At 41.3% G+C, this 16,702-nt stretch overlaps 2 protein-coding genes across 2 annotated transcripts in view; both read left to right on the forward strand.

Annotated features, from left to right (window-relative positions):
* Nucleotides 1-704: 704 nt before the first annotated feature.
* LOC140491935 (uncharacterized) overlaps nt 705-16,702 on the forward strand; it is a 93,507-nt gene continuing 77,509 nt past the window's right edge. Inside the window, exon 1 of the mRNA XM_072590410.1 lies at nt 705-771. The gene's annotated coding sequence lies outside the window, so the exon portion shown is untranslated. The remainder of the gene's footprint in view (nt 772-16,702) is intronic.
* The window catches only part of LOC140491936 (uncharacterized), a 37,780-nt gene continuing 22,003 nt past the window's right edge, over nt 926-16,702 (forward strand). The window contains exons 1-4 of the mRNA XM_072590411.1: nt 926-970; nt 2,914-3,021; nt 12,023-12,364; nt 14,482-14,757. Coding sequence (XP_072446512.1) covers nt 961-970; nt 2,914-3,021; nt 12,023-12,364; nt 14,482-14,757 — 736 coding nt within the window. The 5' untranslated portion in view covers nt 926-960. The remainder of the gene's footprint in view (nt 971-2,913; nt 3,022-12,022; nt 12,365-14,481; nt 14,758-16,702) is intronic.

The raw sequence follows: 16,702 nt of genomic DNA on the forward strand, positions 1-16,702 counted from the left end.
CATGGAATTCAAGCCAATGAAAGTGGCTAAGGGCCATCACAGTTTAACATTAAAACCAAACTGTTGCTCAGAGGATTGTTTTATAAATGTGTGCCTTTCAGATTTATGTACTTCAAAATCTGGTTATATTATTCCTGATTTCCTCTCTCCCACCTTCTATTCTCAGGATCTATCAGCTCCTAAGCCTTGCTCCTGAAGTGGATCAGGGACATCACATTTTAACATTGCAGCTGTGGTTGAAGCATCCAAACCTGCTAATGATGCTATCCCTGGGATTTATGGATGATGTTGGCGGATAATGCCAACATTAGTGGGACCGAGGCGAACAGGAGTCCAACTGTTTCCTTATTTTACAGAGAAGCAGGAATGTCCAAAAATTCATTTTGTCCTTTATCAATCATTCTGTCAAAAAACTGAAGTTTCTGTGTATTGTGCCTTAGAAATGTCCCACTTTATAGAAAATAACATCTCAAAAGTAAATCCTGCTTTATTCTATATAAAATGCTTTGGACTTTGTTAACTTCCCATTTTGAACTACCATATGTCCTCTATTTTGAGCCTTTTTTTGTATTTCAGCCAGAATTAGCCCAGCTCAGTAATGACAGAGCACTGAGCTGCAAAGGAAGAGGAAACTAGCCTTTGCTGTGGTTTCACAAGAGAAACGTCAAAAATTGCATCATTACGGAGAGACTCTGTTCATTGGTGTTTCTGCACTGGGAACTTTACTGCTTGGTCTTCAGATGTTTTCAATAGAATTGTTGACCCCATAAGGTAAGGAAATCTGACTGAAATCATAATTCTTTATAAAGAAATAACTTAAATGTGGTTTGAGTAACTGATTAAATTGGTCAAAGATCTTGTGCTTCCTGAACATTTACTCTTTCAAGTGAATTTTTACAATACAGTTTCTGGTTAGACTTGAACAAGGGCATCTCGTGCTTATCATTCCACCATCTTCAAATGACACAAGGTAGGACATCTCTGACAAACAAATGTTTGCCTTCTGCAGTTTTACAGACTTCACTCATTTCTGCTTATTGCTGGGTTGAGGTTATTTTTTATTTGGTTTTTAATTGGTTTTGCCATCTTTGTGTTGCCAAGTCGCATTTTGGCTCTATAGCAGACTTTAGTTCACATTCAAACATCTACCTCTTGTCCAGTCAGCTGTGTGACTAACCCATGATGTCTGGTTTTTTTTTCCATAAGCATCTTGGAATGAATTAAGAGATAAAAATCATAAAATACTATATATGAGAAGACAGAATTAAAATGGACAACAGATAATCTTTTCTGTGAGCTTGGCAAACTTTCCTTATTTTCCTCAACTCCTCCAACGTACATGAAACAGTGAAAAGTTAAGATTGTAGTTGTCTTAAGTATTTGTGTGAAGTTTGTTTCCTTCTCTGTTGGCTTAGAAATAACAGCAATGGCACTTAGCAGCTTGATGTTGTCACACTGAGTTATCAAAGGTCCTTGATTCCAGCACAGTGTGTGAGATAGTCTGGTATTTCTACACTTACAAAATCTCTTCTGAGCTGGAGCAACATATCAGAACCACCACTGTTCAAGTTTTATGTTTGAACACATATAATCAGAAGGACTGTATAGTCATTTGGATCCTAAGAAGTTTGGGAAGCAATAAATTGATCAGCATGTCTAACTGCTGCTCGGTTTGGTCACCCAATTAACATGGAGCAATAGATGAATATTTACTGTTTCAGTTTTAGATGAAACGCTATTTTTGACGTGTGAAGACTACTAAAGGATGTAACTGTTTTTAACCAAAACTGTGATATTGTGATAACCATCTCCTGCATCACGTCAGTGCCATAATTGAAGCCAGGGATCATAGAGAAACCAATGGTGATTTGGGGCAATGTTAAAAAGGTGTCAAAAACTAAATAGTTTAACTTGTGCTTGATATTTTGTGTGATATTTAATATGTGTAATTTCACAACAAAAGTCAATAGATACACATAGCATTCAGACAAGATGTTCAAAATAGAAGCTTCCCCCCAAAGCATTAATCTGGGTCTTTTGTTTATGAGCCCAGCAATATTACCACAACACCCTGTCTTCCACTTGGATGATAAAGACTGTTTGATCATGGGGAAAATGCCGTCGTGCAATAATAAAGCCAGTGGGAAGACTGTCACTTTATCAGATGCAGCTCTGGATACAGGAGTTGTAAAGGCAGTGATTAATCATCTTGACAGGAAGTGTCAGAAAGCTCATCCAAACGTACAGTGAGAGCTTGCAGCAAGCTGTCAGGTGCAGGGAGTCTGGGTAGAATGAGGAAAAAGTTGAATGACCTTACACAAGTGTTTCTCACGCTGAATGTCTGCCCCACATGAGCTTCACCCAAGTCTCACATCAATCCCATAGTAGCAGCTGTTCATCTCTGACAGGTAGATGGGTCAATGGGCGAATAAAATATTTTGTGGAGTGATCTTTTCCAACTTCACTTTTTGGTGATTCTTTTCATGGTCAGTTATGATACTTCTCTATTCTTGCCAATTCAATTTGTTTACTTTCAGTTGGAAAGTTTGTGAGGCTGGTGATAAGAGACAGACTACACACATTCCTTCACAGACTAGGATGCACAAAGTTTTAATTTTTCAGGAAAAGGCAGAGTCAATGGGTAATGAAGTTGATTGCACAATTTATATTTCTAAATTAAAATGATGAGCTGAGAAAAGGATGCTTGTTTGAAGAGCCAGTGCAGACATGAGGGACCGAATGGCCTGCATCTGCACTCTGATAATTCTGTGATCATTCAGCAAGCTGTTTCCCCACAGTTTGGTGACTTCACTCTCCGAAGGATTAAACAAGTTGAAGAAATATATGTCAGTTTCATATCAGAGGTGTTCCGATCTGTCTTAAACTCAGTACCTACATGTGTATTTCTTACAGGGGAAGGAAATGGATCTGAAATGAGTCTAAATTTCTTCCACAGCACGATGCTGACTGGTTTGCGACTCAATGTCATTGTTCTTCTACTTTCACCTGTTTTCACAGAAAGTAAGTGGCATATTTTCATTAATTTACATGTTTACTGATCTGGAGGAAAGTAAAAACCCAATCCTTCAATCGTGACAGACAAGAAAGAGAGTTAGATTAAATGATTATTTCTGTCCCCCTCTCCTGTCCATAACACGATTGTTTTTTACGTTGACTTTCCTTATTTCCTTTCCATTTTGCAAGAAGGAAACAGGTATCTCTCAAAACCTAATTTTGGAAACTTAATTAACATAGCTTTCAGCAGATTGTTGAGTGTTTAAACAAAGTGTAGTTTATTGGTGTATTCAAAATCCAGGGGAATGTTTTGTGACACATACAACACACACCCTTTATCCAAGCAAGGTTGGAATGTGGAAGAAATTAAGTTACCGATTATAAAATACTGAAAAGAAAATCCAGTATAGCAAAACTGTTTTGTAAATGTTAGCATCCAGCAAGTCAATGTCCTATTGTGGGTCCTTCAGCAGGCTTTGCCTAGTTTAGAACTCAAGAGACAATAAATTGCTGATGATGTTGTGGTAAGCTGGGAATTGATTCACTTCACAGGGGAACACGGGCTTGTTTTCTGACATCAGACTGCTGTGTGATATTGAGATCAGGAGCAGGCAGCTATCAGAGCCTAGAGCTACTCATGCTGAAGAACAGGTGTTGAATCTGTTTGGCTAAAGTTGATTTGAACAAGCCAGTAGCTCCAGTTTGAGAATTCTTGGTTTTATCCATTCAGCTGACAAGCTGTTCTGTATCCTGGTCAAAACCTGTAATGTTTCGGGATGGATAAATATCAAGTCATTTGGAACAATTCAGTCAAGAATGATTGATGTTGTGCCCCGCTCTGTGTGGTCAATCTGCAGACCTTAAATACAAACTGATGTTTGTGATTCATCTTAGCTCTATCTGTCACGTGCTAATTTTATTATTTAACATTTAACATGTGCTGTATCTTTAACAAATTAGTGCCTCACTTTTCAATATTTACATTGCTGCTCATGAACCAGGACATTTAGAGACTGTGGCTGAATACAACTCTATTTCATTTCTGCAAAATCCTCAAAGACTTCACGGATGTGCAGACTTGAGTTTCTCAATGTGTTCAAGTCAATCCCATCCAGCAGCGTAATCATGCATAAATGCAATGATAAATATCCTTTTGTGGGGCTCCATCCAGTCTACCTGTATCTGGACCAAAAGATCCAGAGATGAGTCGTAAAATGTCCAAACAGTTTGATTGAAAATTTCAACAACTTTCTTAATTTTGAAGTTAACCACATTGTTGGAAAAGACAGATTATCATGTGAATGGCAAGAAATTAGGAAAGGATGGTATACAATGGTGTCCTTGTATAACAGTCACTGAATTTAAGATTGGGGGGCAGTAAACAGGGAAAAAGGCAAGGGCCCTGCTGACTTTAATAGCAAAAGGATTCACATACAGGAGCAGGGATAATTTGCTGCGAATGTACAGTGCCTTAATAAGACCACACCTGGAGTATTGTGTGCAGTTTTGATCTCCACATCTGAGGAAGGATGTTCTGGCTATGAAGAGATTGCAACAAAGGTTTAGCAGACTGATTCCTGGTGCTGATGTATGATTTAAGCTCAGATGTGAGAAATTTAAAATAGACCTATGAGGCAATTTTTTTTATAAAGAGGGTGTTTTGATGTGGAATGAACTTCCTGAGAAAGTGATGGGTATGGGTACAATTACTATTATTAAAAAAACATTTAGATAGATACATGAATAGGAAAGATATGGAGGGATATGGGCCAGGAGCAGGCAGGCAGGACTAGTTTAATTTTGATTATGTTTGGCATGGACTGGTTGGACCAAAGTGTCTGTTTTAGTGCTGTATGACTCTATGACTCTCGAAGAGAGATTGGATCAGTTAAGACTATGTTCACTGGAGTTTATAAAAGTAATGCGGGTACTCGTTGAAACATCTAAAATTCCAAGTGGACAAGAGAGGGTAAATGCAGGAAGGATACACACAAAGACCAGGGAGTCCAGAAGAGTCACAGTCAAAGGATACCGGGAAGGGAATTTATGACAGAGACGAAGAGAAACTTCTTCATCAGAGGGTAGTGAGCCTGTGGAATTCTCTCACACTGAAAGCAGTTGAGGTCATAGCACCAGATGTTTACAAAATGGAATTAGACATAGTCCTTAAGATGAAAGAGTCCAAGTGTTTGGGAAAAAGGTGGGAATATGGAGGTGGATGGTCAGCTAAGATTATATGGAATGGCAGGGCAGAATAAAAAGGCTGAATGGCCACCTCCTGCTCCTCTTTCCTATGTTTCTATCTGTCTTTAATGAGAAGGTGGGATTTAATCTCTGCAAGGGCTGTTTGCATATTCCTCCTGGCTGTTTTGTCATTGATTAATGTATCTGTTGCAGGGAGATTGGTGAGGACGATGTTAAATATGTTTCTCCCTTTGTTACTTCCCTCATCACAGCCCCGGGCACAGTTTAGCAGCTTTCCCTTTTCAGACTTGGCCAGCTCAGTTAGGAATACTACAACTGAGACACTCTTTGTGGTGGAGAGTGAATTTCCCCACCCTGAGTATGTTTGATGAGAAAGGGACGATTACAGATGCTGGAGAGTCAGAGTTGTAAAGTGTGGCACTCGAAAAGCAGAGCAGGCCAGACAACTTCCGAGGAGCAGGAGAATCAATGTTTTGGGCGTAAGCCCTTCATCAGGAATGTTGGGACTTGGGAGAGGAAGGGATGGGGATGGGGCTGAGAGACGTATAGGAGGCGGTGGTGGGCTGGGGGGTTAGCTGGGAATATGATAGGTTGATGAAGGTGGAGGGTAATGGTGATAGGTTGAAGCAAAGGCTGGAGCAGAAAGGTTGAAAGGAAGATGGACAAGTAGGACAGTTCAAGTTTTGAAGGGTCTGGAATAAGATGGGGGTAGGGGAAATGAGGCAACTGGTAAAATCGATGGTGATGCCATGTGGTTGGAGGTTCCCAATTTTGAAGATGGGGTGCTCTTCCTCCAGGCACCGGGTGGCTAGAATTTGCCTGTGGAGGAGGCCCAGTACTTGCATGTTCTTTGCGGAGTTGGAGGGACAGTTGAAGTGGTTGGCCACAGAACCGTGGGGTTGTTTGGTGCATGTGTCCCAGAGATGTTCTCTGAAACATTCCATGAGTTAGCACGCTGTCTCCCCAGTGTAGAGGAAACCACATCAAGCGCAATGGACACAGTAGATGATGTGTGTGGAAGTACAGATAAATCTCTGCCAGATATGGAGGATCCATTGGGACCTTGGATGGAAGTGAGGAGGGAGGTGTGGGAACAGGGTTTGCACCTCTTACCGTGGCAAGGGGAGGTGCTGGGAGTGGAGGGTGGGTTGGTGGGGGGGGTGTGGACCTGAAGAGGGAGTCATGGAGGGAATGGTCACTGCAGAATGCTGATAGGGGAGGGAAATATATCTCTAGTGATTGGGTCTGTGGTGGTGGAAATGGCAGAGGATGATAAACTGTATCTGGAGGTTGGTGGAGTGGACGGTGAGAACCAGCTGGGTTCTGTCCTGTTGTGATTGAAGGGTTGGGATTCAAGGGTGGAGGTGCGTGACATGGAGAAAATGTGCTGGAGGGCATTGTGGTCTTGAAGTGGGTTGCCATCTGGGGGATGTTTTGGAGTTGATTTGCTCCTCCTGGGAGCAGATACGCCAGAGGCAGATGAATTGTGAATAAGGGGGAGCGTTTTTACAGGTTTGGGTGTTGGAGGAGGTGTACTACGGGTAGCTGTCAGAGTCGATGGATTTGAAGTAGATGTCCGTGTTGAGTTGGTTGCCAGAAATAGAGACGGAGAGGTCAAAGGAGGGTAGGGAAGTGTCCAACATGGTTCAGGTGAACTTGATGTCAAGGTGGAAACTGTTAGTGAAATTGATGAACTGTTCAACCTCCTTATGGGAGCTTGAGGTGGCAACGTTACAGTAATGAATGTACCAGAGGAAAAGGTGGAGAATACTGCCAGTGTAACTGTGGGATATGTACTGTTTCACGTACCTGATAAAGAAGCACCATAGCTGGGGCCCATGCAGGTGCCACGGCTATCCCTTTGGTCTGAAGGATGTGGGAGGATTTGACGGAGAAGTTGTTGAAGGTGAGGACCAGTTCAGCCGATTAAATGAGTATGTTGATGGAAGGGTACAGGCTGGGTCAGCAGGAGAAGAAGAATCAGAGTACTTGGAAGCCTTTGCCATAACAAATGGATGTGTAAAGGGATTGGATGTCCAGGGTGAAGATGGGGTGTTGGCTACCGGGGAAACAAAAGTCATGGAGGAGATGGAGGGTGTGGGTGGTATCCTGAATATGTGTGGCAAGTCCCTGGACCAAAGGGCACAGGACACTGTCAAGGTATGAGAAAGTAAATTCAGTGAAACAGGAGCAGGAGAACACAATGTGTGTTGATCGGGTTTGTGTCTGATTTGTGAATTTTGGGTAAAAGGAAGGAATTGGATTACTTAGATTACTTACAGTGTGAATGGGGCAGTCAGTTATGTCTGATATCTTGTCATCATGATTGAGTCCTCCCCCAACTGAGCAGGGGCATGGGGTGAGAGGTGATAGTCAGTCTGAGTTTCATTACCCATGCTGACCTGATGCCATGTGAGTTCATGGGATCAAGAATCACTGTTCTGGACTTCCAGGACAACTCCCTCTTGATACTGTATTACTGCAACACCATCTCTCATGAGACTGTCAAAATGGTCAGATGGTGGTGGTATCTGGAATATTGTCTGTAAGTTGAGAATGACTATGTCAGACTCAACACATTGCAACTGAAATGGGAGGATTGCACGGTCTTTCTCTCATCTCACTCTCCACAGATCGCTGCATAAATGTAAAAATATTTTATCCAAGTCTTGATACCTGACACCTTTTCCATGACAGACATCACGCTGCATAGTCTTAGGTTTCCTGTTTCTGTCTCCATTGCTTCTTGAGAGATGAGGACATGTTTGTTTCATTCCAGTCTCATGGAAACTTTCCTGCATTGAGGGAACTTTGGGAAATTAACACCAATGCATTGATGACCTCATCAGCAACCTCTTTGAAAAGCTGAGGATGAAGTCCAGCTCGATCCAAAACCTATCAACCTACACCTCCACCAGTTTGTTCAATACCTCTTCAGTTGTCATTGTAATAGTTCACAGCTCCTCTTTCCTTTCCATTGTCTAAGTGATAGCTATTATTAGAAAGTTTTTTGTATCCTCTAAATTGAAAAAAGAAATAAAATAATTGATCATTTAATCTGCGATTTCCTTATTGTCCACAATTTACTCTCCATTCTGACTCTATTAAGGTCCAACAGTCACTTTACTTAAACTAGCCTTTAAATATTTCTGGAATCTCTTGAGACCCATTGTTCAATACCGAGCTAGCTTCCTCTTGTACTCTAATGTTTCTTCCTCGTTAACCTTTTTGTCATTTTCTGCTGTTGTTCATTTTCTAATCTGCCACTTATGTTTGTACATTCTGGTGTTTTTTTTTCCTTAAGTTAAATACTTTCCCTAATATATTTAATAAAGCACAAATGATTGGTCCTCCACTTAGAAAGTTTCTTTATCATAACATTATCATTATTCTGAGTATTCTGAAATATCCTGAACTGATCAAAAAGTTAAAATTCTAAATTGGAGCAAAGCCAATTTTGATGTTACTCGACAGGAACTTTCAAATATTGTTTGGGTTAGGCTATTTGCAGGTAAAGGGATGGTTGGGAAGAGGGAGGCTTTTAGGAATGATATAACAAGAGTTCAGAGATGTTCCTGTTAGTGTGAAGGGCAAGGCTGTTCACGTTAGGGAATGCTGGATGACTAGAGAAATTGAGGCTTTGGTCAAGAAAAAGAAGGAGGCAAATATCAGGGAGAGATAGCTGGGATCGAGTGAAAGCATAGAGGATTATAAGCAGAGCAGGAGTACACTTAACGGGGAAATCAGAAGGGCAAAAAGAGACATGAGATTACTTTGGTAAATAGAGTTAAGGAGAACTCAAACAGATTCTATCACTACATTAAAGGAAAAAGCATAACTGGGGGGAGATTAGGGCCTCATAAAGATCAACATTGCCATCTACGTGTGGAATCACAGGAGACCAGGGAGGTAGTAAGCAAATTCTTTGATCAATATTTACTGTAGAGATAGACATTGAAGCTAGGGAATTTGGAGAAAGAAATTGTGATATTGTGAAAGGAATTCATATTACAGAAGAGGAGGTGTGTAACGATAAGTAAATCCCCAGGATCTGATCAGGTATTTCCCAGAACTTTGTGGGAAGCGAGGAAAGACATTGCTTGGCCACTTGCTGAGTAATGTGTGATATCAACAGCCATGAGTGAGGTGCCAGAAGACTGGAGGTTGGCTAACGTGGTTCCATTATTTTAAAAATGTGACAATGGAAAGCCAAAGAACTACAGAATGGTAAGCCTTACCTTATGGTGCATAAGTTGTCGGAGGGGATTCTGAGGGACTGGATTTGCATATAGTCAGAAATGTCTCAACTGATTAGGAATAGTCATCATGGCTTTGTGTGTGGAAAATCATGTCTCACTAACATGATTGAGGTTTTTGAAGATGTGACAAAGAATATTGATGAAGACAAGCAGGAGACATTGTCCACCCGGACTTCAGACATATGCTTTTGTCACACCCTGAGATCCACACAGTACCAAGTGCTGCGATATGCACACTCCTGAACTCTCTCTCCAACAGTATTGCCTCATGCTACTTCAGAGCTGCCCTGCCTCCTAGTTCCACATCATTCTCCAGTTCACTCAGTGTTCTATCAAGAAATATTTCCTGTTCTTTTCAGGCGTTAGGGAATGTAAACTGGAACAACTCAGAGATACTCACACCCCTCTGGAAGCTTCCTCTCCTCCCCTTCTTTCTGAATCCACTCTTTCTTTTAACCTTACCTCTTGTTTCAGAAGAGTCACGGATTCAAAACATGAACCCTGCTTTCTCTTCACTGACTTTCCCAGATCTGCTCATTTTTCCCAGTTATTTCTCATTTTTGAATCAAATATCGCTGTGTGCTACTTTTTTCCACCAATGTTGGACTTTGTTTAGCCAGTGCTCATGTCATTACACGTAAAGGAAACATTTCTTGGACCTTCTCATGTAACTGCTGTTTCCTTGCCTCACTTGGCCTTTCTGTGACTATTGGAGAAGCTACAATTTACTCCTGCCAAATCATTCCCTTGGAGTAAGTCAACTCTGTCCATGGATGAACTATGGTCAACCCCAGCAGTTACTGTTCCAGACATTAGGTCACACTCAAGCTTCTCTCTGTATAAAGGATTCTCAAACACAAAGCAAAAATATTTTCAATCAGTTTTCCAAGACAATTTGTTGCAGACTCAAATTCATCAGATTAACTCTTTCAGTTTTGACTAATCTGTAGACTCTTTGCTGTGGACTGTGGAGACAATTTATTGAGCCAGGTACAAGTCTGCTGACATGAACTTGCCACAAATTTGAAAGCCTAATATTTTTCAGTTTGACTACTTTGCAGGACAAAATCTCTTGGTTTGGAAACTAAATAATTGAGAAGATCTCGATGTGCAGGTGTTGGACTGGGGTGGACAGAGTTAAAAATCACACAATACCAGATTATAGTCCAACAGGTGTACCTGCATTTGGAAGCACTAGCTTTCACAGCACTGCTCCTTCATCAGGTTGCTGTGCAGCAAGATCCTAAGACACAGAATTTACAGCAAAATCTTACAGTCTCATGCAACACAACTGATATATTGATCAAACCTATATTGCTTTTAAGTCTTTCATCTATTAGAATGGGTTACAGGTTTTGATTCATTAATATGTAAATCCCAGAAGTATTTTATGTCACATTCTCACGATAAGTTAAGGTTTTATAAAAAAAGGTGCCATCTCAGCTCAGACAATGCATTAAAAGTGTCAGGTTAGAGTCTGTCGGTATCCCAATCTTCAATCAGATTGGTTCTATTTCCAAAGGCAGTCAATCCATGTAATATTGACTTAAAAGAAATTCCGGGATTTACATATTAATGAGCTGAAACCTGCAACCCATTCTAAATGATGAAAGACTAAACAGCAATCTAGGTTTGTTCAGTATATCATCTCAGTTCCATGACACTGAAATCTTTTGCTATAAATTCTATGTCTTAGGGTCCTGTTCCATAGCTACCTGATGAAAGAGCAGCACTCCAAAAGCTAGTTCTTCCAAATTAACCTGTTGGTCTATAACCTGGTGTGTGATTTTTAAGTAAACAATTGAGTTGAATGATTTGCTGAATTGGTTTGATATCCTTCTGAGTTGTTTCTGAACTCAATCCTGTTCTTTCCTGAACTTCATTTTTGTCAGAAAAGTCTTGTTCAATCTAAATTCTTCTGAACAGAAAACAAAACTAATGGCCTTCAATATGCGATACTATTTGTCATAAATCCAACAGTATTATCCCTTTACTCCACAGAGTCACCACTTTCTGAAATAAAATGAATTCAGGTCATTGATCTTTCAGGATTCTCTGATCTTGATTATTATTTTAGAAGAAATATATCACCTGACTGCTTCAAATCATTGTGAATGTGTCGGGAACTAAATAATGGAGGAGATCTGAGTTCATTATAATCCACTTGTTCAGACATGTTGTAACACACCTCTGAGCAGGTGGGGCTTGAACCCAGACCTTGCCTCTTGCCTCAACCTCTCATCACTAGAGCCTTTGGTACCAGGCTCCCACTCTTGATGAGCTTGCAGTAGAGGAGGCTTTTTTTTCCTGTGTTTGTCAAAGTCCCATCTCCAATGCAATCGTTCTTCCCTTGACAGTAACTCTTATTTGCCTGCCAACTCAGAAACACTATTACAGGGAAAACAAATTGGAAACCTGTTGTCGGTGCATTTTTACAAATTTCTCTCCCACTCAAATAAATTGATGATATTAATCGTGACATAAATTAGATGAAACCATTGTGATTTTATATTTAACGCTACTATTGTTCCTCTTTCTAACAGGAAACCCAAATTATATTTATTTTGTGGATGGACAAGATGATATTTCATTAAAAGGACCAGACAATCCTAGAGAGGATACTTTTGTCTGGGAATGGGAACCACACTCAGGGCAAGAAAAACAGCAGCTGATTACTTTTCAGAAAATAAGCTCAAGTTGGTTCAATGTAGAAAGGAGTGAATACTATAGAGACAATAACTTGCACTGGTCGCTGTACTACAATCACTATTCCCTTGATCTGAGACTTAAAAAGCCCAAATTTGACCTTGCAGGATTATACACCCTGTTTCAGACACAGCCAAATAAAGTCATCCTGAAAAAGTACAACATCTTTGGGATCAAAGGTGAGTGAAATATCATTTGGAAAGATTCAATAAACTGACTGTCTGTAAATAATTGGACATGTGATAATGGGATTGTATGAGCTTTAGTCATGCAGTGCACAAAGTGCATGAAACACAAAGGGAAACATTCTGTTCATTATTCCTTTTGAAATTGTCAAAATGAGCAAAACTATCTTGACAATTTCAACATTAGCAACAACTGGATCAATCTATATAACAGTGAGTTTGTACAACAAATGTGTGTTCTGACAGTTCAGTGAGAAACCGTCACGTGAAACCAATCTAAAAGATGTTGCTGTGTAGTTTTCTTTCAGGACCCAAAAGGGCCTGGGCCTTTGTTGTTTGGGCCTCTTGTTGTTTGGCTTAGTGGCAGTTTTATCGATTTGTGTGGAGGTTTTCTAACTTTCAGACCAAGTGTGATCTTTTGCTGTATCTTACTCAACTCATCAAAATAAGTACCTCACTCGTGCCATGAAGCACCCCTCTGCCCTGATTCTAAACCATTCCTATCACCTTCCCTTGCTGAATGAACTCACCACACACCAGATATCTGCCAAATGCCTGCATACATCGCGACTATCCCACAGTTGAATGATGGCATAGAGGTGGGGATGTCCAGAGGAGGCTGGTCCTTTTCCTGGGGAACGTGCTGAGGAGGTCATGGTATCAGAGCCTGGCAGCATGGTCGAGGTTGCTACCCAGAACTCTGCTGTATCCACAGACAAGAATGGCCAGCAGTGCTACAAGAAGGTCAATGGCCCTCTCTGCTCAGCCAAGGTAAGTGCCACCATCTTCTCTCTGCTCCTCATACGTAAACTCTGCTCCTGCCCCCAACTCCAACCACGGCCCATGCCCTGTCACTCTTGTTATTGCATACAACCTCCCCCACCCCATTACACATTCAGTGGCATCCCCTTCCCAAGTGTCATTCACTCCCTCTTACCCTTACACCTTTGCACTCACTGGTCAAGGGTGGATGTCTGTCTGTCTAGGGGAAGCAGGCACACTTTGCAGTAGTTTATTACTGTGTCCACTCCAAGATCCTGTGTGATCCCTTACCTTTCAGGGAATGATAGTCTTTCCAAGCCCAGTTTTATCAGCAGTGCATTGATCCTGCACAAGAGAGGCAGGGACGTCATGTGAAAATCCCCCTCTCACAAGATTTATATATTCCTTGCATATGTAATGAGCTGACATCTACATAACTGTGTGAGAAAACATGCTCCACCCCAAGCTGAAAAAATGCTCACTTCTTGCATGGCCCCAAACTTGATCTCCAAATTAGAACATTATGTTCAGTATGTCCTTATTTTAATTGTTGTTACATTGAAGTGAATTGGACCTTCTCTCCCAGATCAATGATCTAACACTGCCTCATCCAGGTCAGACTTCATACACTAGGACCAGTGATCAGAGCCCCGTCCCAGAGTATCACATGGCTCACGGGGTTGAGGCACCAGAGTGTTTGGAATTTGGGAGCTAATGGATGCTACTGTTTACAAAGACCCTTTTGAAGATCTAATCATTACTGGCCATTTGTCAAGTGGAACTGCATGTGAGGGAGAGCAGTTTTAGAACAAGCCTCTCCTGAAGGGCCATTCATCTTGGAGGCAAATACTTGGAACCATGCTCAGAAGCATTTTGGGAGGCCACTGATTGAAGTTTCCAGTGGGGCTGTGATGACCCTGATGTCTTGTGGATCATTGTGCAGGAACCCAGCGCCTATGTAGACTTGTTTATTCAGCACCGAATGGAACGTGAGCCTTCTCAATGTCTTATGATGTTGTGCTACCTTTCAATCACTTCACTGTCAATGGTGGTCTTGACATCCCCAAATACCATCCAAATGACGGAACCATATTCTGACCCGACATCCTCCAACAAGTTCATAGATAAAGTGTATTATTACCTCTGCTCTCTCTCTCACGGTTAGAGCAGGACTCAAGTTGTTTGTCTTATTCTCCTAGTAAGATGCTCTGTGTGTAATTTGTTCTTAATTGTTTCTGCAGAAAGGAGCAAGTGCTCAGGAAGGGCACATGAGCAAGTCAGTTCGATCCTTGTCACTGAATTGTACCTGGCACTGATTACATTAATCATTCCTTCTGTGTTTTCCACAGTTGAATCAAGCGCTCAGAACTCTTACACCAGGGTGGGCAGCGATGTTACCCTCAACTGTGCTATCTCCAAACTCTCGGATACAGTCTGTCTCCAATGGAAACGGAGAGATTTATCTCGGCAGAATGATGGGAAAACCGATCAGATTCGAGTGAATAACACAGTCTATCTGATGGTCAAACACGTTACCGTGGAGGATCAGAAGCTGTATGTGTGTGAAGTACAGGAAAATGGATCCATGGTTCTCAAAGTGAAACAAGATATTTCCGTTTATGTGGGTAAGTGCAGTTTCCTCATTGTGAATATTAAAGTATTACTGTTATGAAACTGTTACATATAATGTGATCACATGAAGCTGTACCTTCAACTGAGAACTCCAAGAACCCAAACTTGCAGCAAACACCTAACTCCATGTCTCACAGATTCATATTGTATTTCTGTTTTTCTTCAAACCACATTTGTTGTTTATAATTTATATTATAGACTTATTTGTTGAAGTCCAGATATTTTGGTTTCCATCTCACTTTAAGGTGATAGGGAATAAGAAACATAAACATGCCCCTTGCTCCCATTACTATCTGTTTACAGCTGGTGAAATGCTGGCATATTCAGTCATCTCTATTTTTAGATTACTGACTGACAATGTGGAAACAGGACCTTTGGCCCAACAAGTCCACACCGACCCGCCAAAGCGCAACCCACCCAGACCCATGGGTCCTTCACCTAACACTACGGGCAATTAAGCATAGCCAATTCACCTAACCTGCACATTTTTGTACTGTGGGAGGAAACCGGTGCACCTGGAGGAAACCCACGCAGACACAGGGAGAATGTGCAAACTCCACACAGTTAGTCGCCTGAGACGGGAAATGAACCTGGGTCTCTGGCGCTGTGAGGCAGCAGTGCTAACCACTGTGCCACCGTGCTGCCCTCCATTTCTTCTCCATTTCATACAAATTTAGGTCAAGGTGAAATTGCCATAATCCTACTCACTCATTCGAAAGAGATGACTGCAAATTCTTAACCTGAGTGTCACCATGTTTTAAATTCAGGGTTGAGTTGAGAAGATGGAGATTTTGTGGTAACCTCAGCCAATGCAGGAACTGTACCTTCTAGGTTTGTATCCCTGTGCAATGTATATCAGCTGGTCAACCAGCTGAGCTAACCAGCCTCCATTATAAATGCTTACTGTCTACTCCAAAATACTACATTGAGCTTTTATCCTCTTCTTCACTCAAAGCCCACCCTCAGCTTCTGCCATATCCATCTGTCCACATTCCCTACTCTATATACACAACATTGGTCTCATGGTCATCATTGCACTCGTAATTCCTGATCTTGATTTGAATTCAAATTTCACCATTTACTATGGTAAGATTTGAATCCGGTTCATTATTTAAGTTCATTATTTCACTATTAAGTCTAGTGATATTACCACTCAACCATCATCTGCCCAATCTTTCCCTTTTAACCCCTAACTCTTGTCACTCCTTCTCCTTAGCTATCCAGCCAGAATGCCAAAATGTGCACTTGTGATAATTGTCTTACGAGAATGGAGTAATTAATTAATATATTTGCCTCCATTACTGCATTGAGTCCTCTGTATCTGTGACAGCATGAGCTTGAAATCAGGACTCACTGTGAAGGCACGAGTCCATACGATCTTGTTGGAATATGATGGATTGAATCCTGTTGTTGTGCTGGCAATGTAACAACTGAGGATAGATGAACATGGCTCTACATGCACTGGGCTCCTGACTGTTCGCGTCCCATTCCATTGGCAGAAAAATACACATTGTAATTCTGTCCCCCAAAACTAAATGCCCTCTGACTTTGGCTGTAACTCTTTTCAACTTGATAGAGAATTGAGAAGTTCATTTGAAGAACACATGGGGAGATTGAGATAGTTCTTTGGGCTAATTGAGTACCTCCTGCTTCCACCCACCCAATTTCCTCAATTCAGCTCCTCCTTCATTTTGCGTCCCTGCATTCCTCTAACCATTATTGTGGAAGCCATCATTGTCACAGCTGATGTCCCCAAACTGGCCAAAGCCCCTCTCTGTCAATGTGTTACAAACCCCATGCTGAGCCTTAACTTTCCCTGATCGAGGCAAATTGCTCAAAAGCCCACATGGTTTCAAACCATATCTTACAACTCCTAGCCTACAACACTCTCCCAGTGACCATTTCCTCCATGCCATCCAACACTCCCATACATGAATT

The sequence above is a fragment of the Chiloscyllium punctatum genome, chromosome 20 (assembly GCF_047496795.1).
Source record: "Chiloscyllium punctatum isolate Juve2018m chromosome 20, sChiPun1.3, whole genome shotgun sequence".
Taxonomy (NCBI): Eukaryota; Metazoa; Chordata; class Chondrichthyes; order Orectolobiformes; family Hemiscylliidae; genus Chiloscyllium; species Chiloscyllium punctatum.